Source organism: Canis lupus, chromosome 32 (genome assembly GCF_048164855.1).
Source record: "Canis lupus baileyi chromosome 32, mCanLup2.hap1, whole genome shotgun sequence".
In the NCBI taxonomy this organism is placed as follows: domain Eukaryota; kingdom Metazoa; phylum Chordata; class Mammalia; order Carnivora; family Canidae; genus Canis; species Canis lupus.
In genome coordinates this window covers 10,151,723-10,176,167 of record NC_132869.1, presented here as the reverse complement: position 1 = coordinate 10,176,167, position 24,445 = coordinate 10,151,723, and the positions used below count along the sequence as shown (strand labels likewise).

General features: G+C 47.4%; 2 protein-coding genes and 1 long non-coding RNA gene across 12 annotated transcripts in view; 2 read left to right on the top strand and 1 right to left on the bottom strand.

Moving 5' to 3' along the window:
* FSIP1 (fibrous sheath interacting protein 1) overlaps positions 1–3,055 on the top strand; it is a 194,253-nt gene extending 191,198 nt beyond the window's left edge. For all 10 annotated transcript variants that reach the window (XR_012022517.1, XR_012022514.1, XR_012022511.1 and 7 more), the window contains 2 exons: positions 952–1,037; positions 2,897–3,055. The gene's annotated coding sequence lies outside the window, so the exon portion shown is untranslated. The remainder of the gene's footprint in view (positions 1–951; positions 1,038–2,896) is intronic.
* On the bottom strand, positions 3–16,736 carry THBS1 (thrombospondin 1). Its single transcript, XM_072808610.1, has 22 exons — positions 16,623–16,736; positions 16,034–16,129; positions 15,220–15,779; positions 14,229–14,304; positions 13,720–13,919; positions 13,477–13,599; positions 12,227–12,320; positions 10,731–10,904; positions 10,254–10,430; positions 9,750–9,923; positions 9,357–9,484; positions 9,092–9,244; positions 8,298–8,516; positions 7,544–7,651; positions 6,912–7,071; positions 6,644–6,762; positions 4,426–4,660; positions 4,020–4,247; positions 3,600–3,871; positions 3,121–3,218; positions 2,878–3,017; positions 3–2,083 (listed from the first exon to the last, which is right to left on the bottom strand). The coding sequence occupies exons 2-22, from the start codon at positions 16,098–16,100 to the stop codon at positions 2,076–2,078; spliced, it is 3,513 nt and encodes a 1,170-aa protein (XP_072664711.1). The 5' UTR covers positions 16,101–16,129; positions 16,623–16,736; the 3' UTR covers positions 3–2,075.
* A 271-nt stretch (positions 16,737–17,007) lies between these two features.
* LOC140622623 (uncharacterized) lies at positions 17,008–23,338 on the top strand. Its single transcript, XR_012022311.1, has 3 exons — positions 17,008–17,122; positions 17,566–17,797; positions 20,703–23,338. It is a non-coding gene; the product is annotated as an uncharacterized lncRNA (long non-coding RNA).
* The last annotated feature ends 1,107 nt before the right edge of the window (positions 23,339–24,445 follow it).

Below are 24,445 nucleotides of genomic sequence, written 5' to 3'. Positions count from 1 at the left end.
AGTATAAATATAAATTTCCATATGATTTATTGTTGTTCCTTGTACATAAGAAACAGTAATATACAACTTACACTGCTTTAGAATGTAAAATGGATAAAAATGTGTACAAAAAAAAAGCACATTCCTAGAAAAAGGTATTGGCAAATAGTAAAAACTGGGGGGAGGGGGTAACAAGCAAAAAACAAATCAAAAAACAAAAACCCCAACAATTCTTCAATTCAGTGTGCAAACATTTTATAAAAATAGAAATACTAACTCTACAGGCAGTATTTCCTGATAAATTATTTAAATAGCATATCTACACAATCTGAGATCTATTCCAAGGGCAATGAGAAAATAATTTATAAAAATAAAGCAATGGTATATAAGATAGAAAAAAACAACTTTCAGAAAATGTATTTAACATTTCCATGCTATTTTCTTATTGGGAATACTTTTCTGCAAAGAATTTTTATACTATGTACAACATTGACTTTTTTTTTTTAAAGTACTACAGTAGCTTTAAGTTTGTAAGACACTTAAACTCTTTCTGCTTGATCCAAAAATTCTTTACTCAGTCACACAACAAATGAGGTAATATTTGTATAGAAGTTTCACCTTTTGTTATTTTTTTTTTTCTCTTTTGGAAAAACAAAAAAGTGTAGATACTTTTCTTCTCCCTGGAAATAGGCACAAGAGATGGGGTAAAACAGTTATGAAAGGCCTCGTGGCTTTCTTTGAAACTTAAAGACACTAGCAAACAGACAACTCATTCCACTTGACAAAGAAAGAAGATCCCAAATCATTCACTCTGAGCACAAAGTGAAGAGCATCTTGCTCTGATGTTCCTTGTGCCGTTCATGAGACATTGGTTGATAAATCTCCACTACCTGCTGTCAGACATTTTCCATATGAAACCTAGATTCCAGGTAGAACAGAGTTAATAAATAATCTGTATTTACAATCTTACAGTCATGAAGACTCCTAACAAAGCTGATATGGATAGTCCTTACGCTTCTTCCTGTTCCATGAATAGTCTTTCAGACAGATCCTCCAGAGTAAGTAAAAAATAAATATTTTATATTGTTAATTGTTAAAAAAAAAAAAAAAAAAAAAAGTCTTAGAGTTGGAAAACTCCATGACACTCAGGAAAAAGAGATCAGGAATGTTTTAGTTGATAATTTTGTGCCTTTCTAACCATAAAAATATGAGCACAGCTGCCTATCCCTTTGGAGGCAGCCTGGTGCTCACTGAGATGGTAGGTTTTCGGATTTTCCTGCTACATCTGCACGAGCTACGTGTGGAATAAAACCAACAATTTCCTGACAACCAGGCAGGGGCAGCCAGCACATACTTCCACTGGCTCAATTCTCACTCCCTATTGTGGTCATTACTGGTGGCATGTAAGGGATGGGGATCCAGGAGGAAGTCCAGAAGCCAGTCTTTCCCTCCCTTCCCTGTTTCTAGTTAAGTGCCTATGTATGTGGGTTAGTCAGCTAACGTGGGTCAGCATCATAAAATCCAGCAAGAGTCTTTCAATCCCCTGAAAATGATTTAGTACCGAACACGTAACAGCTCCTCCATCTTTTCTTCATACAATCATCTTTTGGGGACACGCCCCCCACTTCGGGCTCGGGCCCCTGCTCCCCCTCTTTCTGAGGGAGTGTGTCAAGGGTGGTGTTTGGCCAATTCTAATGAGTCCTCCCTTCTCTCACATGCCTGAAAATGCTTTTGAGTCCACGTCTCAAAGAGGGCCTCACAAGAGCGCTCTACTCTGACAGGAACGGAGTGGATAGCCACTTGCCAGCCCAAGCAAGTGGATGCTTTTTTTTTTTTTTTTTTTTGCTTTTTGAAAAGCACACCATGGTAACTGTTCATGCTCTTGGAAGATTCTCTTCGCGTTCAGAGGCTACCTGCCGAGTCTGATTTGGAAAATGGCATGGTCTCGAGGCAAGTCCCGTATTCTAGGTGTCCACAATGATATGCAAGCAGAGAAAAGGCAGGGAGGAGTGATCCTGGGGGTTTTCTTAAGCCCGTGGTTCCAGAAGGTGCAACACCAGCATTGGTTAGGATCAGTCTTTTGATCAACAGTTTGATTAGGAATCTGTTCAATAAACAAACATATAAGCCAATTAATTCATGAAAGTACTGGCTTTATCAGTTAATAAATCAACCTTAGTATATAGCTCTACTTTCATTGTGCCCAAAGTAGAATTTAAGATGACCAACTTATTAAATATTAATGTGTTTATAGCCTGACCTTCCAGAGCTTACACTGTGCTTTCTATAGGCTTCAAGGTTAAAAAAAATTCACAAAGATGACATCATAATTTAAATCTTAAGTGAAATCCACCATCCTAAAGGCATCAGTCCTTGGCCTGGTAAACATTAAGCACTTATTGGAGATCAGGTCTGTGCTAGATTCAGTGCTCATGTAACCACAGAGAGAGAAAACAAAAAGCAGCTAAGGTTGGTAGTGCAAATTGAGCACACCAAAATGAAGGCAGTACTCCTTTCTCCTCCTACACAGGGAAATGCTGGGAAAGACTTCTTGGGCTAGTGGTGTGAATAGAGCTAAAGTGGCATGTAAGACACAGAATCAGGTCAACCTGAAGTAGTTTTCATGTGGTCCAAACTGTACAGGACTAGGTCTGTAGATTGTCTTTCCACTGTGAATGCGGGCAGAGAGACTGCTAAGCCAATTGAGGTTAACAAGGGGGGAGAATTTCATAAGCCACAGTTCATGGACCTTGTTCTTCTCATGGTCTTCAATAGCAAAGTACTGATAACCCTGGTCTCTAAAACCATCTTTTAAACAGATGTGCTTCCATTATTGGCACACTCAATATGACTGAATGAGAGATGTCAACTGTGCATTCACAGTAATGTTGCTCCTACCTCTGCATTCGTATTTCAGGTCAGAGAAGAACACCATTTCTTGAGAGAAGACGAACAACCCTAGCCTACCACCAGCATAAGTTTTGTCATAGATGGGTCCTGAATCAGCCATGATTTTCTTCCCTTCATACATCACCACGCTGCAGGAGAAAGAAAAATCTTGTTAATGACACCCCTGCTTTTTTGTCTCCTCTTTCTTCCCCATTGGTGTGACTAAGTGAAACCTAATCTGGGTGATCTTACCGAATGAAACCCGTCTTGGGCCGGTGGCTGAGACGCCATCTGTAGGCAGTGAAATCTTTCCAGCCTATGTGTCGAGGGTCATGCCACAGAGTGCGCACCTAAAGGAAGAAAAAGTTGAAACGTGGCTCCAGCTAGATTTCGATTTTGTTCTAGGAGAACTAGTACTTGAAAGGTACCAAGTGGACCTCAATTTAGAGGGCTGTGATGTTGCATTTTTTTCTAAGGGCTTTCATTTGAGTGTGCCCTTGAATGTCCACATAAGGCAGAAAGAGGGCAAATTGTGTTTGAAGAGGCTGAGGTGGTCTTCGGAGCTGAAGGTAACTCTAAGTTACAGCAAGCTCCCCTCTCAGATGCAGAACTTACTGCTGTAGTTGGTGGTGCTGGGCATTTGAGACCTAAGACCTCCTCAACCCCACCACCAGTTGGGAGTGCTGGCCAAGCACCTATCCACTCTTCCTTTCTTGGGGCCTTGTTCTTACCTGGCCAGGGGTGTTTCCTGTGTGCCACAGGGCATTCCGCAGGTGCTCGCCTGGCCCGGTGGTAGAGTTCACGACTTTCACGGAAAGGCCAGAGTATCCCTGAGCCCGAGTGGGGTTGGTGTCCCAGTAGGACTGTGTGACTTGCTTCCACATCACCACATAGAAGCGGCTGCTAGACTGGTAGCCAAACACAAATCCAGCATAGTCATCATCCCTCTCTGTGTTGATGAAGAAGGTGCCACTAAAGTCCACAGCATTGAACTCATCATAACCTAGGAAAAGGAGACCAGAGCCAGGTTAAAAGCTGCAGCCTTTAGAAGCTTCTGTCACATTCCCAGACATCCTTAGTACCTCAGGGATACATGTAAATGCTCGGTTTTAGATTTGCCTCTTTCACATATGGAGAACTCGCTAACTCACCTACAGCAAGTCCAGGATCACAGTTGACGGTCTGGACGAGTTCTTTACCCTGATGACGTACCACCCAGTTAGGGTCATTTTGGGATGTCCCTTTGGGATCTAGAGGAATCATCTGGAATCTGCGGAAATCAGTCTCGCTGATATCAATGTTTTCAGGACAGATGTCATCAATGTCTGGCACATTGTCATGGTCAAAATCGTCTTTGCAAGCATCCCCTCGACCATCACCTAAGGTCAAAAAAGTAAGTTCAGTGAAATTCTGAAAACTTCTTGGTGTCAGAAATTCACTATCTTTAAAAGTTGGCAGCTAGTCTCTTCATCTTCTCAAATACGATTAGTTTTGCTTTTATTCTCAATCCAGAGAGCCATGGTGTTAGTCACTTAAAAAGTAGCTCCACTGACTCACCATCGGAATCCTTCTGGTCAGGATTGGGCACAAGTCTGCAGTTGTCCCTGTCATCAGGAATGCCATCATTGTCATCATCATGGTCACAGGCATCTCCCTTGCCATCTTTGTCATGGTCAGCTTGGTTGGCATTGGGCACATAGGGACAGTTGTCCAGGTTGTTTTGGTGGCCGTCTTCATCAATATCCTGATTGTTGTCACAGGTATCTCCAATGCGGTCTGAGTCAGAGTCAAGCTGAAAGAGACAGAAAAGAAGATGAACTGAAGTATAGGTCATTAATGTTAAAGATGACTTATGGAAGATTCTCCAGTGTTTGATATGGCCACTGGGGTTTCAGGTCTGTAGGCACCTGCCGAAAGAGTAGTAGTAAAATTTCCTTAATCCTTGGGGTGCCTGGGTGGCTCAGTCAGTTAAGCACCTGGCTCTGAATTTCAGTTCAGGTCATGATCTCAGGGTGTTGGGCTTGAACCCCCATTGGGTTCCACACTCAGTGTGTGGTCTTTTTGGGATTCTGTCCTTTTCCTCTTCCCCTTCCACTCCCTTCCCACCCCCCCAAAATAAATCTTAAAAAAAATTCTCTTGATCCTTGATTTTCATGTTAAGTTTTTAAAGAGATTCAGAGTTTTTAAATATAAAGCTTTCTAAATTAATCACTAAGGTGCCTTACTTTAACAGACCAAAACTTTAAGATTTCAGTCTGTTAACTGCTTGCTTTGAAACATTAAATGTAGTTCTTTGGGTCATTTTCTTATTTTCCATTGCAAGTTTCAGTTGTAAAATTGTTGACAGGTCCACTTCTGCTCTAGGTTATTGAATCATGGAAAAACATGGCACTGCTTTTTGTATATCCTGGGTCACGTGTATGGCAGGGATCAAGGATTTTTATTAAAACTTTTTTGGTGGGCAGCCCTGGTGGCGCAGCAGTTTAGTGCCGCCTGCAGCCCGGGGTGTGATCCTGGAGACCCGGGATCGAGTCCCACATCAGGCTCCCTGCATGGGGCCTGCTTTCCCTCTGCCTGTGTCTCTGCCTCTCTCTCTCTCTCTCTCTCTCTCTCTCTCTCTCGCTCTGTGTCTCTCATGAATAAATAAAAAATAAAAAAAAAAATCTTAAAAAAAATAAAAAAATAATAATAAAACTTTTTTTGGTAGTTTTATACCTCTAGTCTGTGAGGGTTATTTGCTGGTTCAGGTAAAGTCAAAATTCTAAGTTTTTTCAAAACTATTTCTTGCTACTTTCATATTTAGTGAGCATGGGATGCTCAGAGATTATTTATGCATATTGGAATTTTTCTTCCCAGTAAGATTTACATAATGCCTGGTTATAAATATTAGAATCGGAGAAACAAAACCTCCATGGAGACTGAATGATATTAAATAAGTTTATGATAAGACCCAAACTGAAAATAGAGGCCTCGATGCCATCTGCTCAGCAAAGCTATCCCAGAGCATTACACTTTCCTATTATGGCCTCACAGCTAGTTACCCTGTTGCCTTTGGTCTTCCAGGACCTCATGAGAACAAGACCTCAAAAACAAGTGTTAGGAGGAAAAAGCTGTATTTATCATTTCTGTGATCTTATAAAGCTTCCATTTTTAAAAAGCTGGTCTCCCAAATTTTTACAGCAAAGCATTTTAGAGAAGAAATGCCTTAACTTACACTGCTGGAATATGATGGCCAATTACATGTGAAAAGAAATAGCTCCAGACACAGAAACTGTTCTGGCTAATGTCTATTTGTAGCACTCCCTCACACAGAACGATTGATTTGCAATGCCAAGTAATTTTGAAGAATGACAAACAGGTTTTGGAGGTTTCTTTAGGTTTTGGAGGTATTCTTAAGTTGAGGTTTTCTTACAACCAGATTTTATCATTAGCTGTGAAAATGGTTATTGATTTTCCTTAAGGATATTTCCCTTTCATCTTAGTCTTAGAAATGGTTAATATTACTAGAGTTATCAGATTTCTGCATTGTATAATTTGGCAGATCACACAGAGTAAGCCCTTATAGGACTGAAATTATCTAGGGGATGCTCTCATGCAAAGAGCTCCCATGATATATTTCATGCTCATGAAAATACTGCAATTGGCTTTGAGACCTCTGAGAGCCCTGGTCACGAAATAATTTGAACTTTAAAAAAAAAAAAAAAAAAAAAAAAAAAAGACCTAGAAAGAGCTATTCCAGTAACCCACTGGAAGATTCTCAATGGAGTCCACCTACCTGATCTGGATTATGTTCCAGGGGGCAGTTGTCACACTGATCTCCAACCCCATCCATATCAGTGTCCCTCTGGTCCACATTGTAGACATACTGACAGTTGTCACGTTCATTGAGGATACCTACAGAGAACAAGTGACTAGTAAGGGCTGGAATCTCCAGCCTCTGGGGTGTCAACAAACCACACCCCATAGCCAGGGCTGGAGAAAGGTCAGGTGAGAGCAGAGTGTGGTCACCACCACCAGGTCTATGCTGTCAGGGAACGCCTTACCGTCCCCATCGATGTCTGCGGCGCAGGCATCTCCTTCCCCGTTGTTGTCCGTGTCAGCCTGATCTGGGTTGTGGTTGTAGGGGCAGTTGTCACAGCGGTCTCCGACATCATCTCTGTCATAGTCATACTGGGCTGGGTTGTAATGGAAAGGACAGTTGTCCTGCAAAGCAATGGAGCATTTTAGGATACTGCCCATGAAACCAGCTCAAGCCTCGAAGCATCTGTGTTACATAAAACATTTTCTACTTCATCCTCGCTATACCAGTTAAAAGCCAGGGCCCTAATGGATGAAAAATAGATTCCTGTTGCTTACAAGTCAGTGAAATGTAAATAAGGGCACCGCCCCAGTTTTCCATAGGCTCAAAATGAATTTTACTGCCATTTAGGTTAGAACATGAAACCAATCTGGGGAGCAGAGAGTATCATCTGTTTACATGTTGTAATTTCTTGGTCAACCTGGGGGGAGGGAAGGTTGTGATGGGAAACCAAAACCCTCATTTGAGATCTTCTCTCGGTAGCATCTAGGTGTTCAAGCTACCCCCAAGTAGCTCTGAGTTGGACAGAGTCTTGGAGTCTTGTAGCCTGCTGCTACATAGAGGAGGTGAAGGAAAGAGGCCAGGACATATCCTTACCCTGTCGTCTGGGATTTTATCATTGTCATCGTCGTCATCACAGGCGTCGCCAATCCCGTCCTTGTCATAGTCTTCCTGCCCAGAGTTGGGAAGGTTGGGGCAGTTATCCTGGAAAGAGAGGATGCGCATGCATGATGGCTGCTATCTGTGTGTCCTTTGCTCAGCCCAGGCCCCCAGACGCCGCATCCAGACCAGGAATGCTGCCCTCCCTGCTAGCACCTTATTGTTTTTAATGGGAGGACAAGAAATTAAGCATTTTCTTGGGGGATGTGTCATTTGTAAGAATGCCCTGTGCTTTGTACTTGCTGGGAGCATAAGTCCTGCCCTGTGGGTATCTGGAAGAGCCAGGAACATTTTTCCAGAGAAAAGAACCAGCTCTGGAGCATACCGGCCAAAAGGGCCTGCCCTATTCTTGTTTGTGGCACCGAGGGATTTAATGTTAAGACTTTGTGCTCTTTTGGGGCACCTGGTGGCTCAGTGGTTGAGGGTCTACCTCTGGCTCAGGTCATGATTCCGGGGTCCTGGGATCAAGTCCCACCTCGGGCTCCCTGCAGGGAGCCTGCTTCTCCCTCTGCCTGTGTCTCTCATGAATAAATAGTCTTTTTTTTTTTAAAAAAAAAACCTTTTTCTGCCTTTGTGTGATTTCATCTTTGATTCATTTCCTAATTTTAAGCATAAAAAATTCCTCAGCCTCTTCCTGGGGTTAGGGCTATGTTCCTTCTCTCAGAAGGCATGGAAGGGAAGTCAGCTCTACCTTTTTGCAGTGGTAGGTGGCATTGGCCACGCACACCAGGTCCTCATTGGGCCAGCCGTCCAGGTCTGTGTCCTCCCCACAGATGATGCCGTTGCCCGCATAGCCGGGCTTACACTCGCAGCGATACATAGGGTCGCTGTAGTGGCCCAGGTAGCTGCACTTGGCATTCTTGTTGCAGTCATGTGTCCCATCTGTGCAGGGGTTCCGGGGCTTACACACCTGAGGGCACAATGTCCTGATGTTAACGTAGAGCCTTCAAGAGTCCCTGTGTCCCACTCATCCCCAAGAAGACAGAGGCTCCATGAGAAGGAGTGTGGGGTACCTCTGTCCCTCTTCTCCCCTTGTGGATGTACAACAAGCCCATCTGCTCAGGATTTATTCCAGAGCAGCAGTTTCAAATACGATAGGCTATTGTCCCCCTCCCAGATTCATTCAATTCTAAAACCCAGGGACGCCTGGGTGGCTCAGTGGTTGAGCACCTGCCTTCGGCCCAGGGTGTGATCCTGGAGTCCCAGGATTGAGTCCCACATCGGGCTCCCTGCATGGAGCCTGCTTCTCCCTCTGCCTGTGTCTCTGCCTCTCTCTCTCTTTCATGAATAAATAAAATCTTAAAACACACACACACACACACACACACACACACACACACACACACCAACAATTCTAAAATCTAGGCCGTCTGCTCAGCCCTCTCCCCGTTTTTGTGAAGGCTGTGAAAGGACAGGTTTCCCTTTCCTGGCTGTTTCAGCTGAGGCACCCCCTCTACTCTGGGCCAGCAGCCTAGGCCAGTCTACCTGTTTGTGGGCGGTGGCATGTTCTACACCGCGGCCGAAGGGCTGCGGGCCTGTGAAGCGTGGTGGGCAGGGCAGGCAGTTGTAGCCGGGGTCCGTGTTCTCGCACCTGTGCTCTCCGTTGTGGTTGAAGCAGGCGTCAGGGACTTCTTTGCACTGGGGGAAGAAACAACAGTTGGCCCCATGATCAGATACGTGGACCCTGGGAGGTGACAGGGACAGCTGAACTGCTTTCCAAGACCCAGTAACTCAGCCAGGACTTCCTTACCTCATCCACGTCTTTGCACTGGATGCCATTCCCGCTGTAGCCCGGGGGGCAAGTTCCACATTTCCAGCTGCCATCGCGGTAACTAGTACACTTGACCCCAGCAAAGCAGGGATTGGACAGGCATCCATCTGAGATCGGGGAGACGGGCAAATGGTTGGTGTAAGTGGCTGTTGTTGGCACACATCACAAAATACAGTGGGAAACCTTATAGGGTAGATGGGACCTGTCACTTGTTGAGACTACTTGGAAATACCAGAGGGACAATGCACCCCAAATACTCAGGACCATTCAGAGCCAGAGCGCTTCTGCCTTGAATGCTGACCATGGATTTCAGTTAAACAAAGAAAAAACAAACTCCCAAGGGTGCTTTTATCCTGGGGCTGCATGACTCACCAATTGGACAGTCCTGCTTGTTGCAAATCTGGTTTTCGGTCGCATCACCGACACAGTCCTTGCCTCCAAACTGGGGTGTGGGGTTGTTGCAGAGCCGGCTACGTTTCTGCACCCCTCCTCCACAGGTAACGGAACAGATGTCCCACAGTGACCAGGGACCCCAGCCTCCATTGACTGCAAGCAAGTGAACCACATGTAAAAAGTGAAGGTCAATTTTCAAAACACTCCAATCTGTCCTAGAAGACACTCCTAAATTTGTTCAAGAAAACCTCTGCTCCTCGGACACACGAAGAGGTGGTCTGGGAGGAGGGAGAGGTTAAGATGGTTTCCTTTGCTTTTTATTAAAAGAAGCTGCTGAGCATGCAGAACTTGGCCTCTACTTGTTCCCTAGGAAGTAACCTTTCCCCCGTTTATGACCCACCCAACCAGAGGCCGCAGATGCCAGGCATCCGGCGGGGCGGAGCTGCTGCTCAGCCCCGGGTAGTGTGGCACGCTCTCACTTACTGGGGCAGGCATCTTTCTTGCAGGCCTTGGTCTCCCGGGCTTCGCCTTCACATGGTTTCCCGTTCATCTGGGGGCTAGGAGAATTGCAGAGTCGAATTCTAGTGATCACACCATCACCACACGTCACGGAACAAGACGACCACGGGGACCAGTGGCTCCAGCCGCCATCCTGTTTAACTAAAATACAAAGCTGACGGTTATAGGGCGCTGGCCACATGTCAAACTCTGTGCTAACTGCTTTAAATGCATTGCCTAAATGAAATCCTTAAAAGAGCCCTACGAAGAGTTATTATCATCCCCAATTTGCAATTGAGGAAAGAGCCTCAGGGGGCGGGGGGTAAACTGGGTTCAAGGGTGCCCAGGTGAGCAGAACTGGGGTTCAGACTCTGGCAGTCTAGAAACCGTATCCTTGGCCACTATGCTCTCTGGATGAGGACAAGCCTGTGCTCCACACTGCCATGCGGCCAGGGTGCTCACATCTCTTGTCGCACTCCTGAATGTGGCAAGTCCGCGTCTGGACGGAGGAGCCCTCGCATCGGTTGTTGAGACTATCACAGGAGCGCCCGCGCTGCTGGATTCCATTGCCACATGTCGCAGAGCAGGAGGTCCACTCGGACCATGGGGACCAGCCATCATCCGCAGAGTCGCTGGCTGCAGAGGAAGTGGGTTCATTAGTGTGTGATCAAGACAAGCTGTTGGTTAGCTAGTGCTCTCTAGGACCTTCTTCCTTTGCCAGAGGGCTAAAAGCCATGTCTGTCTCAGGCCACCAGCGCAGGTTTATCCCCTCACCGGGTAACGGAATACCAGGCCAGGGCTTTCTCAGTGTTTCAATGAGGTGCTCTTTCCTGACCTAAGAGATCTTGCTAGGCATTTCCAGTCTCAGGCTTCCAAGAGTACTAGATGTGTAGGCAGCTCGGAGTCACTTTGGACTGTCAAGGGAGCCAGACCACGTGTTTGGCAGACAAGCCTGAAGGCAGCGAGGCTGCTGTTGGCCCTGCCTCCAACTCTGTCATCAGGTTAATCAGTGTGCAGCTCCTCTTACCCTAGCATGTGGGGCCTTCTCTGTACATATTTTCACAAGAGAAGGGGTTTGTTTACCATCTGCCTAGGTCCCAGGACTACAATCACATGTAGCTGTATCAGACAAAGACAGAGAACTGGTTTCTCTGGCCAGCAGCTGGAAGTTTTCCTAACAGTCCCGATTCAAGTTTAAGACGCCACTAGTCTCCAACTAGCTTTGTTCTCTTTAGCCCACACCTGAAGTGAAAGCTGAAGAGAAGCAAATAGGTGCACAATAATCACAGTGCCAAGATCACCAACACGATCCCTGGAGGAGACAGCTTATTCTGAGCTGGTGACCAGCTACGTGGAAGGGTCGGGGTGGGTGGAGGGGTAGGGGAAGTGCTACTTCCCCACTTCATTTCTTATCTCAATTGTGCTGAATCATTTTTAGGACTTGTATATACTACATTATCGTCTCAGCAGAGTGATGAATTTATATACTGGCAACAGAAACCGGGGGATAGGGTGCCATGGAACAATACAGTGCCTTATTTCTGCCAGTGCCCCATACCTGAAACTGCAGTTATTCTTAGGCCTCTTGCTCATGCAGATAAAATGGATACAACTTTCAGGCCCTAAATTAAGTGCAGCACTTGCATGTTGGACCATCAATTTATCTGGTGAGCAGATTTTTCTTAACTCTAGGCCATGACATCAAATTCTAAAATTTAGAGCTATTGCTGCTACAAATTCGTCTCTCCTTTCCTCTGAGCATCAAGTCAAAATCGATAAGCTAGGGTGAGATCTTTATTGCCTATATAGAGCAGCCAAGTCATCAGTTAACCAGATGCTGCAGCAGGAAACTGAGTTAAAACACACCATGGAAATGGGGGTGGGGTTCCAGCGGTCTTGTGTTCATGGAGAACTGACCCTTGTCACTAAAGAATGGTCATGCAGTTTTAAGAACTTACGCCAACACCGTGGGCAGCATTCTCCGTCAGGAACTGTGGCGTTGGAGCAGGGCATGATGGGGCAGGACACCTTCTTGCAGATGGTAACGGAGTTCTGCAGGAGAAAGGGGTTACAAAGCATGTTGCAAGCAGAAGTTTATAGACTAATATTTTAATTACAAGATAAAACCGAGTCGGGCTGTAAATGCTCCAGTGGAAGGAGTTTAATACGTCTTATGTGCAGCCACCATATTGTGCAGACAGTTCTAGTGCTAGTCATCATTCCCTTCCTCGGAGAGTTCTTTAATTGCTACCAAATGGTAGAAGTGACAACATGAAGAATTTATCCCTAGGGAACCACCAAATACCATGAGTCAAATCTTTTAGTCTGTGTCTGAAAATGAATTCAAAACTTACATGGGACTTTTAAATTTTATAATGTTGTCTATAGGGATGCCTGGGTGGCTCAGCAGTTGATTGAGAGTCTGTCTTTGGTTCAGGGCGTGATCCCCGAGTTCCGGGATCGAGTCCCACATCAGGCTCCCTGTATGGAGTCTGCTTTTCCCTCTGCCTGTGTCTCTGCCTCTCTCTCTCTCATGAATAAATAAAGTCTTTAAAAAAAAAAAATACAATGTTCTCTATAGAGAAATGATCAGTGAGCATTTCTTTGTGTATAGATCTGGTTTTATACCATGTTGAAGAATGGAAATAAAATTGGCTCCCCAATCTAGCAATCTGTGCTTTACATTTAAACTGGACTTTGTTCAGCACATCAGGCAAACTGCCCAGTCTCCCGGCACTGGTTTTGGGGTGCTAGGGACACACACACTGCAAGCAGTGCCATCTGAGCTAAGTAGACAGTTAATGTCCTACCACTGTTGGGCTAAGTGATTTGAACAATCACGACTGTATTAAGGGAATCCCAGTGTCATTGCTAAATACGAGTCAGGGTTGGGGAGATAAAAGGAATGTTCTGACCAGGTTTTATTTCACTGACATTCAACACTTAGCCTTTGAACGAAAGTGGGTAAATGACTCCAATGTCTTAGATTTTTTTCCTTTAGATACTTAGCCTAGGGTATAATTAAGACTTTGAAAAACTCAAGATTCTATGGACGTCACAATTACATCTTGAAAACAAAACAAACCCCACTTCAGTATTTGGCCATGGAGCATAGAAAGAGCTGGTGCGGCCATCTGGGTCTAGCCCATAGAGTTGGGCTTTGAACACATGCCATCGCTTCCTATTTCAGTCTGGAATGAGCCCTTACCTGACAGCGGCACTCGGTACAACTATCGACGGTCCACTCCTCATTGTTCCTGTACTGAACTCCATTGTGGTAGCAGAGGGGAGGCCGCCTCAGCTCAATGGCCAGTTCTTTGTTCTCTTCAGTCTGGAAGGGGGAGAAAGGTCATTAGTGTCTGTCTTCATTTTTTGTCATTGGGGGCAGGGGGGCATCTGTGATGCCCCTTCAGGTGCTCGTGCCCAAGGGCTGGGAGCCGAGGCCACTGACCACTTTGCGGATGCTGTCCTGAAGTGTGGTCACAATGGTGCGCAGGCCCCTCAACTCCAGAACCATGCTGGATAGCTCATCACAAGAGATGCCGCAGATGGCTTGCAGATCCTTAGTCTTGTGGCCGATGTAGTTAGTGCGGATGGCGGGGCTGGAGCCATTTACCACATTGTTATCGAGGGTGAGGAGGACGTTGGTCGCTGCCAAGAAAGAAAGGAGTACGATGAGAAAAGTATTGGCAGATCTTCACACAGCTGCTCTCACAAGCCAGTCTCTCCCTCCCCCGCCCCCACAGTTCCTAATTGTAAAGATAGGACACCTGGGGTGAAGGATACACAAGGAGCAGGTGCATGTGTGTGGATTACTCTGAAGTCACTTGGGGTTACCTGGGGTAATTTATGCATGACTACCACTCCCTAAGGTTCTCAGCTTGTTTTAGGTGGACTCTCCTGAATGTCCTCATATGACACCCCCCCCCCCCAAAAAAAAAAAAATAGAAGAGTACTCACAACTGGAACAGCCTTTGTTTCTGAGAATGGCTTCTGGTGTGGTTCCAAAGACAAACCTCACGTTCTGCAGCACCCCCTGGGGGCAGAGGACACACATTACTTGTAGAGTGGTGGGGGTGGGGGTGGGGGTGGGGGTGCAGTTTATTCCAGGAAAAGCGCACAACAGAAGTTCTAAAATTTTAAAAGAGCTCCCTTTGAAGATCACCACGTCAAAATAACACACCAACGTCAACTGCCAAACAACTTCACAATCTTAATTGGGTTGTCCGCCAAGTCTTGAGTACTTTACAAAGAAATCCGTTATCTGCCTACTTGGGTACACAGGAAATGGGATCGGATACTAAGGACAGAGGATTTAATGACACTCTCCAGTGTCAAAGAGCTAGATGTGGGAGTTTCAAAGCCACAGTGGCAAAAACCTAGACATCCAGGCAAGGAGGAAGCCGCAGCCGCAAATAGCCACTATTTTAACCTTTGGGGACCGGCTCCTGAGACTGGCTCCAACCCCATGAGGAATCAAATGGCAAAGTGGTATTTATTCTGCTCTCCGTATCCATTTCAAGCTACATCACAATTGGCAGAACGATCTGAAAAAAGCTCTTTTCTTGAGGAGAGCATAAGGAGTATTTAGGACTTGAACAGGTGCTTATAGGAAAACTACTTGTTTCCTTTAGCGGTCTTCAAAGTACGGCACGCCCAGAACACAGGCCCCAACAGCTTGTGAAGCCCCAGCTTCACCTGGAATTTGTTAGAAACGCAAATGATCAGGCCCCATCCCAGGGGCACGGAATCTGAACCTCTGGGGATGCGGTGCAGCGCGCGTTTCACCGAGCCCTGCAGGTGATTCTGGTGCCCCTGGAGGCGTGGGAAGCACGGCTCTGGTCCAAAGGCGGGATCTCCTGTACTGGAAATCCCTGCCTCCCCCGCTACAGCCCTCCTGACAGGTCAGCAGCCGACCCCACGAACCCACGAACGGGAGGAGAGGCCTCACCTGGAAGTTGTCGTTGACCCCTCCTTTCGCGATGCGGAGTCTGGCCACGCTGGCCAGGTCCCTGGTGAAGATGCTCTGGATGGGGACATCCAGCTCGGCGTTCTCCATCTTCTCACAGTCAATGTACAGCTGGGCCCTGTCCTCCTGCACGAACAGGGTGATGCTCTTCCACTGGCCGGTGGCCAGCAGCGCTTCTTCCACCGACACCACGTGTTGCATGCCCTGCACGGTCAGGCTCAGGTCCAGGGTGCCGGCTCTGCCGTTGGAGACCACGCTGAAGACCTGGCCAGAGTGGTCTTTCCGTTCTATGGCCAGCAGCGTGCCTCGGGTCTTCTTCATCTGCCTCAGGGAGGCCAGGAGAAGGAAGCCTTTCTCTGCGCGCACAGCATCCACTAGGTCTTGGAACTTGTCATCAGGCACGGGGGGGATCAGGTTGGCATCCTCGATGCGGAAAGCTGGGCTGGAGGGGTCAGGACCCTTCACCAGCCGGCGCCCAGAGCCCCTCCGGGCAGCCCCCGTGAGTTCAAAGATGTCGAACACGCTGTTGTCTCCCCCAGACTCTGTTCAACAGGAGCAGGGCACACAGTGAGCCAACTAGGCTGAGGCCGGGGGTGCGGGGCAAAAGGGCAGGGCAAGAACTGGGCAACCACTGGAAGAACTGAATCCGCACTGTGGTCGGGGGAAGCTGCCTGCTGATGGTCCCCGAGGGCGCCGGGGGAAGGCTGGCACAAGAGAGCACGGGAGGGGGTGTCCTCGGGGTAACCGGCACCTCCTCATCTGCCCTCCCCGCTCGGAAGGTGTTACCTAGACTCACCTGGAAGGCGGCTGGAGGCGCACACACGCAACAGGAACAGGACGCCGAGTGCCCAGGCCAGCCCCATGGTGGAGCCGCTCGTGCCCAGCCGGGAGCCTGTAGCGGGAAGCAGACCCCGGGGTCAGAGCGGCCGCGCAGGGAGAGCGGGCACAACCGGGCGCCGGGCTTGGGGCCAGGGCCCTGGCGGATCCCCCTCTGGCCTCACGTCTGCCGGAACGAGGGGCAACAGTACTCACTTTGGACGGGGCATCAGGAAGAAAGAGTGAGGGGGGGAGACGGGTTTTAAAGTCGGGGGCGGGTGGCGCTGGGGCAAAGACCAGCAACCTGGGGGCTCTGGCTGGGGAAGTCGAGGGGGGGCAGGAGATGCGGTCTGGGGGCGCGGGGAGGCACGGGGAAGTCGAGACTCCCCTCCCGACGGCTCAGAGAGAGGTGTGGGGAGAAAGAAAGTCCTGGGGGGTCCTGACGAGCTGGTGTGTGAACCCCACGGCCGGAGGGGGGAGCCCGGGGGCGCGGGGCGGCGGGCACCGGGAGACCCGGGCTCCCCGAGGGCCGAAGCCTCGGCTCAGGGCGGCTGAGCGGGGCGCCTCACCTGTGCGCTCGGGTGCAGCGGGCCGGGGCGGCGCCGAGTCCGGAGAGGCGCGGGGCGGGAGGCCGCTCGAGGCAGTGGCTGGCGGGGCGGCGGGGCGGTGCGCCTTTAAGGGCGCGCGCACATTCCTGGGGTTGCCTCCGGCCAATGGGAGGCGGCGGGGCCCGCGGGAGGGGGGCAGGCTGGGCCCCTGTCTCCGCCCCCCGCCGCCGCAGCCTCCCTTTCCAGCCGGAGTAGCGCGAGCGGGCGGGGGCGGGGGCGGGGGCGGCGGAGTCCCTGCCCCAGGAGCCCGCCCACGCCGCCTGGACGCGCGGGCGCTCGGCGCTCGGGCCGCGGGAGGCGGGAGGGAGCCCCGGGAGCCGGCACCGGCCTTAGCCCCCGGGCGGGGGCGGGGGCGGGGGCGGGGGCGGGACTTTGGGGCAGAGCCGTCTCCCGGAACACCTGGGCCGCGGCTGACGCTCGGGGACCGAGCCCGTCGGTGAAGCCCAACGATCCCGTCGGGGGTAAATGGGACCCGCTGGGGCTCCGGCCGGGGCGACCCTCCTCCCTCCGCCCGGCGGGCGATCGCCGCTCGCGGCCCCGCCGCCGGGCGCCCAGGGCCCCGCCGCCGCCCCCCGCGCTGCACGGCGCCTCCGCGGCTGGCCGCTTGGGGGCGGTCTTGCACTCGGATGGAGGGGCCCGCGCCGGCCGCCGCCTGCTGGCCGCGACCCCGGAGGGAACGGCCTCCTAGAACCTCCCTGCAGCCAAAACGGGCTTTGCGGCTTGAAAAACAGTTTCTGTGCCCACTCGTGCTTCTTAACGTGACTCCTGGTTGGAGGACTTGCGGAAGCATCTGGCTCTGGGGTCTTAGACTATTCACAGAACAGGCCCATCAAGTAATAAATTACCCTCCACCTATCATCTTATTTCCTTTTTGCCTCCCTCAACGTTCTTTTCATTTTTTTAGCTCCCGAAACCGAGGGGTGGGTTACATTTCTGTGGGTGCACCAACTACCACGAGCGCGGCGGCTCAATGCTTCTGTCATTGGAAGTCTGGTCTCCAAACCACTGTCTCAAGCCAGCATGACTCCAGCTGCCTGGAATTCCATTCATCTCTTAGGGCTGGGATGTCAGCAGCCACACTTCCCCCGCTGTGTCCTGCGCCATCGGGCTGGCCCGGACGGAGACACAGGACGCAGGTAGGAGCTTTACCAAATAAGGAGCTCAGCCACAGGCAGGGCAGGGGAAGCCCTCGGGTTCACCTTCCTTCTTTGAGCTCACACCTGGCAGGACTCCTAACTGCTGGAAACACCCACGAGTTTGCCTTCATCAAAGGGCAGTTTCACTCTTCTTGTGTGGGAGTGTTGTGTGACAAGGTGCACGTGTGTGGGTTACAGCATGAACGCTTTCTAGTTACTCAACATACACCGAGTACTTCTGGAAGATGACAAGTATGTTCCTGGGACACTTGTTGCTTTGTTGCTCAAGCAATAAGGAAACCTGACAGTCGGATAGATTTCACATGCTGAGACAGAAATAAAAGTTTCTATCGAATGATTAGTCAAATCAGATTCCTATTGTAGAAGTCATGGGTAATGACTCATCCAAACAGATCTGAAGATTCCAGAGTCAGCAGCCATACAAGTCCCACTCCTTCCTTCTTCCCTAGCATCCTGTGTGCTCCTTGAAAGGCAATTTTTTTCCTTTCCACTTGCTCTTAATTCTTCATAATATGAAGTACTTAGGAACAGTTTTTGGAGGGACGGCCAGCTGATGGCTCCCTACTCGTTCACCCAATTTGCTAGTTTTACACGGATCAGCTCCGGTGGAAGGTTTCAAAGAGGCCCACGAAAAAGCAGGATACGCCTATTTTTGGTAAAAAGGGACTGTGGGAATCCCTCTGGATTTTCTTGGAACTTGGCTTCTTTTAACGAAACAAGGAAAAGAATTTTATCCTCTGACGTGCTTTACAGATAGAAGGGTGATCTGTATGGTGGCAGGGAAGAGCTATCTTGTCAAAGAAAGCTGACAGAGGCATAGGAGTTATTTATCTCAAGCACAAAGGCCTTCCCCAAGTGATAGCACTCCCGTTTTTCGGGCTGAAAGGCCTGATCACAGTGGAGGGACTATTGGGGCAGGGATAGAAACCTGCTGGTCAGTTCAATGTGTGCTGAAAATATTCCCCCAGAAACCTGAGTACCTCTGGGAAACTATGAGAGAAGCAGGAATGGAAAAAAAGGGGGAAAGAAAACCTATACCTTTCATTGGAGGGATCTTGTCCCTCTTGGGTGTGTATTTACAAATGCTGGGATTTCAGGCCAATGATCTGCCACAGACCCGAATGATGGGTCTTCTAGGGAAAGGGTCCAGTTCTCTCTTTGCCAAGTTGCTATCCTCAAGGAGTATGTATTTAAATTGTAAGGTATATGGCATTTTGCTATAGGATTTCCTTTTGCCGAGTTCCCCTAATTGGATGTGAGATAGTAAATAGGAGGAAAGAAAGGACTGTCAGTAACAGCTAGTTTGAAAATTACATGTGATTAAGGAGAGGAGGATAATTGAGACAAAATTTTGTTTATCTGGCAAAGAATAGCAAGGTGGGCTGTGATTTTGTGTAGGGATTTTAAAAAATATATATTGGAAATGGTCAGCAGTGGAAAATTTCTTCGAAGTGAGCAGCACCGAAAAATCGTTAAATTTTAGAATAGACCAAAATCATAGCATCTGTAAAACGAAGACATCACAAATTCATTCCCTCTGAATATTTCCCCTAGCTCATAGCTCAGTGTTGTTTCAGTCCAGCTCCCTTGATGGGCAAAGCCAGAGGAAAGTTACCAGTAGATTTCTCTCATCCTTCAATGGGACACCAATCCCTCTCCTTCCTGAGATGTTCTCCAGGGGCTTTATGTTGCATTGTTTCTTCTTTCTGTGAAACTTTGAAACATGGCTTGTCTCTACCATATAACTCACCAGCTTACATTTTTTCTTATTTAGTTTTTAAAAATGAAATTTAAAAAAAAGATTTTCTTTATTTATTCATGACAGACACAGAGAAGCAGAGGGAGAAGCAGGCTCCCTGCGAGGAGCCCAATGGGGGGGGCTCCATCCCAGGACTCTGGGATCACAACCCTAGCCAAAGGCAGATGTTCAAGCACTGAGCCACCCAGGTGCCCCCTTCAAAACAAATTTTATGTTATGTATAAGGACTATATTGTAAGTCCCAAAGGTTTGGGTTTGGGAAGAGCTTGGCTCTACCAGTTGAATTTCCAAGTCCCATTATGCTCAAGTGAATTTATGGTGCAAAGGAATCAGTCTACTCACTATTTCCCTAACCAGCTATACCATTTCATGTGTATATGCCTTAGCTCTTGGGGTGCACGGGGCGACTGATTCCCAAGCAGTGCACCCTTCCCCCACAGGACTGAAGAAGTACACTCCGGAAATTCATCTCCGTAAGAAGGGGTAGAGCTAGCTGTTGGCTTCAGGGTAACTACTTTCTCCACTACTATCGCCTCCTTCCCAGACAGTGGTTGATTTGAAATAGCCATGTGATCCAATTCTGGCCAATGAGAAGTTTGCCGAAGGCTTCTGGGAAAATTTCTTATTTTTAAGCAAAAGCCTTGTGAAATCAGGCTCGCTCTGGCTCCATTCAGATGTGAACAAGAATGCTGACAAGTGCTGTCGGCCACTAGGGGAGCCAAACTTAGCAAGAGACCAATATGGAGGAAGGAAAAACAGAGACCTGGAAACAACCTGAATGTGAGACTACTTTTTTTTTTTTTTTTTTTTTAAGTTGCTAAATCTACCAACCCTGAAGGCTATCATGCCTCCAGATTTCTCTGGATCTGTGCTGATTATTTAAGCCAGTTTGTTGCTGTTTCATGTTACTCCCAGCCACAAACCTCACAACTCATGCAGCTCTTTTTCATAGGCCTGGATTGCCTTTTCACTCATACTCTGCTGGAACCTCTTCTGACTTTTTTTAGGGTAAGAGGAAGAAGACTAGGCTGTAGGATAAAATATACTAAAAACTCTTCACATATGTTACTCAAGTGCTTTCTGGGGAAGTTGAGCCATTTTCTCTCTTCCTGTGCCTTTTTCCAGCAGCAAACACTACTTGATGCTGAGATGTAGTCCCAGGGCCCTCACAGAGGAAAGGCCTATCCAGGAGTAGCTGATGCCCAGTGAAGGAGTTGGGAAATGGACCTGCCTGGAAATCGAGGACATGGGGCAAGCAGAAGGATAAAGGAGATAATGAGATCTCAGCCTGGGCCCTGCCAGAGATGGAAGTGGGGAGAGTTAGCAAGAAAGGTGTTGATGATCATCAGATGTTGAAAATATACGTGCAGTGTGCTGATTTGATATACATGTACAATGGGAAAGGGTTCCCTCCGTAAGCTCACATGGTAACATTTCTTTCCTCTCCTTTTCTTTTTTTTTTTTTTAAAGGATTAACTTTATTTGTTCATGAGAGACACAGAGAGAGGCAGAGACACAGGCAGAGGGAGAAGTAAGCTCCTCGCAGGAGCCCGATGTGGGACTGGATCCCAGGACCCTGGGGTCACGCCTTGGGCCGAAGGCAGACGCTCAGCCACTAAGTCACCCAGGTGTCTCCATAGTAACATTTCTTGTATGTGTAAGAACATTTATATTCCAGTCTCTTAGCAAATGCCAGTTAGGTCTTACGGTATTATCCACTGTAGTCACCATGTTTTGCACTAGTCCTCAGACCTTATTTTCTATTCAACTTTTAGACTTTATCAATCTCAGTGTCCTTCAGGAGCACTCATAAGTATGGCTGGTTTGTTCCGCCCACAACTTAAAGGCCCAGGGACTACCTGGGTTAGATATGGGAGTTTTGAACAGGTGGTTCAAGGGCTGGAAAAAGTATAGACAAGTTAGCTTGCAGAGGTATAGAATGTGCCTTAATTCTGTACCTTGTTTTTCTTGTTGAGACTGTAAAGGTGTTGATCTATTTATTTTCACAAAGTATGTGGAAGAATGGCAGTATCTTTGGAAATCATGATTTCCTAAAAGTGGGGATTATGATGTTGGAATGTTACTGAGATGGGTTGAGAAATGTCTCCTGATTGTCTTCACCAGTGGCATGATGGTAGTTACTCTGGAATCAGGTGACCTTCAGGGGTCCCTGTCAGTAAGGAAGTCCATGACACTGCAAAGCTTTGAAACAACGGAGTTTCCAGGATTTCCATGAGGGAGTTTGTTTCTGATGCTGATTAAATACATTCTTCTTAAAGAATTCAACTTTTCTGAGGTTCAATATGCTACTTCAAGCCCCCCATTTATAAATGATAATTGTTCCAAGTTTTCTGTTATTTTTTTTCTCTGGAAGAAAATTACGAGAGTCGTTTAACAAAGTAAGGCAAGCAAATGTAAAGAAAACTCCAGCTATTGTGTGAAGAATTTTGAAGATCGACGATGACATGGAGATTGGCATCGAATTTAGGTCTGGATGAAAAACTCATATGCCACCGGGGAATGTGGACAGTGACCAGATGGCCAGGCCACTGGGCATTTGTTGTGATAACAATCTCTTGGGAGGTGGTCCCCCCCCCCCTTTTCCCTTTTTTAATAGTGAGATCATGACAACCAGCATTTTGCAGAATGGAGCCAAGAGAACTGTCACTCTCTCTAATTTAAGAGGATGAGTGTATAGGCTGAAGAAAGTTTGTAAATGGTATTATGACACAAAGATAAACAGGGCTGCTTCCCAGAGAAGAGATATACACGGAGGAAACTTCTTGTTTTTCTCTTCTCTTCCTCCCTTTCTTCTTTGCTTCCTTCCCCTTCCCTTCTCCTCTTTCATTTTCTCTTCTTCTTCTCTTTATGAGCTAAGTGTTCATTATTCAATGACCTCAAGTTCACTTGCCTGAGTTCGAAGTCCCGACTTTCATCAGAATCCTAACCACTGCCCCCATCACTCCTTGTCCCAAGATTTGAAGACAGAGGGCATCTGTATGGCTTCCTTTTTCTGTTTCCCTTGTCAGTATGTCCATCCTGCCCTAAGTCATGGTGTTCAGCACCTGAAGCCTCATGGGTCTTGTCGGCCCTGGTCGGTGGGGGGTTGAACCCATGGGAGGAGGCGTGAGAGGAGGGTAGACATGGATTTACTAACAAGCTGAGGGAACTTTAGTTTCGGGAGCTCCTTCTGTGCCAGCCTCTTTCCAAGGCCCTAGAGAGGCCCTAGCAATGTGTTCACATGGTCAAATGTTCAGTAACATGTACAAAAGTAAGATACTTTAACCATAACTCCACTGGCTTTTTCATTCCAACTTGCCCCTGTCATACTTTTCCTCATGTTGGAGAGTTAAAGTGACCACAGGCATTTTTGGGGGGATCTGGCTAAAGGGACACGGTAGAAAGATATATTTGGATGGTTCACAGTCACTTCTCCACGTAGGGAAGTAATTGCTAGCCATTGTGGCATGAGTACTCCTATTGCCTACCTGTGTCCTCACAGGAAGGCATAGGGCTAGAGGTGGCATCATGGTATGTGTCCCATAGTGTCTGACCCTGCACACACGTGTGTAGTGGAGCAGAAACAAAGTTTTAAACGTATGGAGCCAGAAGGTAGTCTGTGGGAAAATGTTACAGAAGTGTGGAATACAAACAGTCTGTTAATTTTTCTGGATTTTGTGGTTTGTGGTATTTGTTACTTGAAGTGTTTTTCAGTTTGCTGTGTCTGTTCTCATTTCAAATAAACATTCATTTTTACCTAATTTTGAACTCATGGTTTTGTAATATTTTTCTTAAATAAGACTCCCTACACTATATACAATTTAGGTCCAACCTATCTTGACTCTGCCCCTGGAGGAGATGCTTAAGAGGGAAACTGAAGAAGAAGAGAGTGTGGGGAGCACTCTCCAAGGTGACAACAGAGACAGGCATGTGAAAGAGCATTAGGGGAAGGGGCATAGGATTTTCGTCCTTTGGTACCCATGCTTATGTGTATGTGAGGTAGGCATTGCTAAGTGCACAGTGTCAGGAACCCTGTAGACATTGACACTTCTGCAGACTGTGGAGAAAAAAATGAAGCCAGAAGGGGGAAAGGAAAGCTATGCTAATTGTTATAATAATCTACACGAATTGCTTACAACGGATACCTCATTACAGTATAGCACAATAATAATTATGTATACTAGCTAATGTTTCAGATTAACTTGACCAAGTTTTGATTATAACCTCACATATTTTCTACATGTGACAGTGTTACAAAATTTGAAGAGTGAGCTCCAACAACTGAAGCTTCGATTGACCCAAGATTTTAGTATGTCAAATCACAGTGCCTTCAATGGACATGTGTGCATACGTGTCAACATCCTGTTCTAAAATGCTCCCCACTATTAAAAATAAATAGACTCCACACTTTTAGTGGTTAGAGTTATCTTTAGGCTAATGACCTCTTGGAAGATGTGGTGGGTTGCATGTACCCTGTGAGACAGATCATGTTTTTCTTTTTACTGTTGGCCAGATTTTTTTCTGTTTATAGTTGTAAACCACCTTTAATGTAGTGTTTATTATTCTAATGTGCACAATGAGTATTTTTTTATGTTTTCCTTTAAATATATGCTCTGAAAATTTCATAACCTATGTATTATGTGTCATTTTTTGAGTGCCACTATGTGCCAAAGATCCACCGCATATCTACCAGGCCTGTGAGAAAGAGGGATCCACAGACATACATGCTGATAGCGAGGGGTGAGCTGTGAGAACAAGCATGATGTGTGAGTGTGCCTGCTGACTTGGTTGTGTGTGGGGGCTTGAGGGGTACAGAGGTTACAGGGTGAAAGCTGAATCTTGAAGGACTCTGTTCAGAAAGGCTTGGA

What these genes read in the sequence shown, in the direction of transcription:
- THBS1 (XM_072808610.1), bottom strand. Translation starts at nt 16,100, where the DNA reads ATGGGGCTGGCCTGGGCACTCGGCGTCCTGTTCCTGTTGCGTGTGTGC. An exon ending in ATGCTGCCCACGGTGTTGGC is followed by an intron (nt 10,905 to 12,226) that starts GTAAGTTCTTAA and finishes CTTCCTCTGCAG; the next exon opens with CCAGCGACTCTGCGGATGAT. An exon ending in CAAGAAAGATGCCTGCCCCA is followed by an intron (nt 9,924 to 10,253) that starts GTAAGTGAGAGC and finishes ACTTGCTTGCAG; the next exon opens with TCAATGGAGGCTGGGGTCCC.